Below are 2599 nucleotides of genomic sequence, written 5' to 3'. Positions count from 1 at the left end.
ATCTATTTGACTGTCTAATTTTCTCTACATTTACGCAGGCGTCCTATTCTATTTGTTTCCCTTATTATTTCTTTGATGAAGATCGATATCCGATTGCTGGACTTCTCCGATTGCTGGATGAGCGATTTTTTGATTCTTATGTTTGAAACGAATTGTCTTTTTCTGTTGATATGCTCCCTGTTGGTGTCTTTGATAGTCCACCTGTCGGTTGGTGGGAATTTCGCATTTCCATGATCTTAAAAGTTTCTGGGAATTCGTACTTTTCTCGGGAGCTTTAATGTTAACACAGGCTTTTTCCAGATTTTGCTTCCATCACTTGTTTACTAAATTTTTCGCCATTGATCCGCTTTAGCTACTTCTAAAGTTGGTTTCACAGCCTTGTTCATTAGCGGGATGAACAATGAATGCTTTTCTCGTCAGTTGTTGCTGATGATATACATCCATTAGTAGTTGGCCTACATCATAAAGATATTTTATGAACTTTTCTATACTTTTCTCAGGTACATCTAACAACATCGATATTGCTGCTGCTAATGCTGAGATCGCCGATCCAACACAATTTTGTGTTTTAATAAAATGTTGAATGTCCTCTAGCAATTTCTGTCAAAGCAAGTATTATTTTCAAATTTACTTTAAGAGCTTCAGAAAAAAGATTTCCTTTTCTTGAATAAATTTCTAAAATTGCTTTCTTATTACTCTCCGACAAACTGTTTTGTATCCATTTTTGCCATTTATCTTTTAACTCAGCATAAATTTAACTTCAATTAATCTTGATTTTCCCTTATATAAAATCATAAAGATTTTCTCAGAAACAGTCTTTTCCTCAGAGTTCTAATGCTCTCCTAACGATATCCACTGTTTGGCCTATCGTGTCATTCGATTTCAAATTTTCTATATTTACAGGTGTTGTAACAGCTTATTGCTTTCCATCATTTTCTTTATTCTGCTCTAGCTCGCCTGCAATATACATATACATATATAATTACCTATATATAATTACCTATATAATTACCTATATATACTCACCATACGCCAGCAGAAAACAAATAAATTATACTTATTGTGTATTATGTAATCATTTGTTCTTGTAGATCGCAGTTGCATTTCTTAAACTTATCGAAATCATATAGATTTCGATGCTCGAGAACGTGTATGGCGATGTCGAGTTTCCTTTGTGGATCACACTTATTGTGTCACGAAGAGTTTTGTTTGAAGAGTTTGTTTGTATTGAACTTCTCTCATGTTATTATAATCCTTGTCAACTTCGTATAGAATCTGATATTCGAAATTCGTATGGAATCTTCGAGTAAAAAACGTATATGTACAGGGTGGGTCATCTAGCGTTTGGAATTTCAACTATCGGTTTTGAGTTTGAAAGGCGTAATAACATTTATGACGTATCAGAAATTTAGTTTTTTGTTTGACATTTATAAAATGGGTCGCATATACGCTTGAACAAAATTGGGAAATATTGAAAACTTACTTCCAGTGGTGAGTCTTCAACCCAAACTGTAAGAAACGTACGTGGAAAATTTGGTAGAAAAGAAATGTCTTCAAGTTCGCAGTTTGTGGATCAATTTGTGAAGCGAATTCGACAAACTGGATCCTTATTGGATAAAGCAACTCATTCACGTGCTCGTTCAGTAAGGTCAACCGAAAATATTGCTGCTGTTGCTCAGAGTGTGCTTGAACAACCATCAACATCAACTCGCCATCGTTCTCAAATTCTCAAAACTTGAACATTTCGCACTTCTTTGAGAAGAATTTTGAATAAAGATCTCGGTATGAAGCCGTACAAAGTTCAATTAGTGCAAGAATTGAAGCTGCATGACTATCCGATACGTTTTCGATTCGCCCAATGGGCTGAACAATGCTTGATTGAAGAAGAGCATTTTTACCGAAAAATCATCTTTTTTGACGAAGCTCATTTTCACCTCGGTGGCTATGTGAACAAATAGAATTGTCGTATTTGGGGGTCAGAGAATCCGCACGTCGTCATGGAAAAGTCGATGTATCCATAACGAGTGACTATTTGGTGTGATTTTTGATCCGGTGGCATCATTGGGCCATTTTTCTTCGAAAATGAGCAAGGAGTTGCCGTCACTGTCAATAGCGAGCGCTACCGCGCCATGCTAAATGAATTCTTGCTTCCCAAATTTGAAGAGGAGGACACAGACGACATTTGGTTTCAACAGGACGGCGCACCTTGCCACACAGCCAACGCTACAATTGATCTTTTGCGAACTGTTCTTCGAAAATCTCATAATCAGCCGAAGTGCTGATGTCAATTGGCCGCCTCGCAGCTGCGATTTGACTCCGCTGGACTATTTTTTATGGGCAACCATCAAGGATGAGTTACGCTAACCAGCCAGAAACGATTCAAGAATTAAAACATGAAATCAAAGTTGTCAAAGTTGTCAATGAAATACGCGCCCATACAGTGGAAAATGTATTGAAAAATTTGGTTGATAGAATGGGGTATTGTGCAGCTAGCCGTGGAAGTCATTTGAATGAAATTGTATTTCACGTTTAATGGCAATGTACTACCTTTCCAATAAAGTCATAAACTTTGAAAAATATTCATGCGTTTTTTTTTAGA

At 36.6% G+C, this 2599-nt stretch overlaps 1 protein-coding gene across 1 annotated transcript; it reads right to left on the bottom strand.

Moving 5' to 3' along the window:
* Positions 1 to 348: 348 nt before the first annotated feature.
* Positions 349 to 1698, bottom strand: LOC105623877. The gene is made up of 2 exons (XM_012205249.1): positions 1525 to 1698; positions 349 to 600 (listed from the first exon to the last, which is right to left on the bottom strand). Exons 1-2 carry the CDS (start codon positions 1696 to 1698, stop codon positions 349 to 351), a joined length of 426 nt encoding a protein of 141 aa, XP_012060639.1.
* Positions 1699 to 2599: the final 901 nt, after the last annotated feature.

The sequence above is a fragment of the Atta cephalotes genome (assembly GCF_000143395.1).
Source record: "Atta cephalotes unplaced genomic scaffold scaffold00066, whole genome shotgun sequence".
NCBI classification, from domain to species: Eukaryota; Metazoa; Arthropoda; class Insecta; order Hymenoptera; family Formicidae; genus Atta; species Atta cephalotes.
This window is presented reverse-complemented; position numbering and strand designations above follow the sequence as displayed.

Excerpts from the sequence above, each read along its gene's own strand:
- LOC105623877 (XM_012205249.1), bottom strand. The coding sequence starts at position 1,698 with ATGGTTGTTCAAGCACACTCTGAGCAACAGCAGCAATATTTTCGGTTG. Across the intron at positions 601-1,524 it reads TTTTCTACCAAATTTTCCAC|AAATTGCTAGAGGACATTCA; the intron begins GTACGTTTCTTA and ends TTGCTTTGACAG.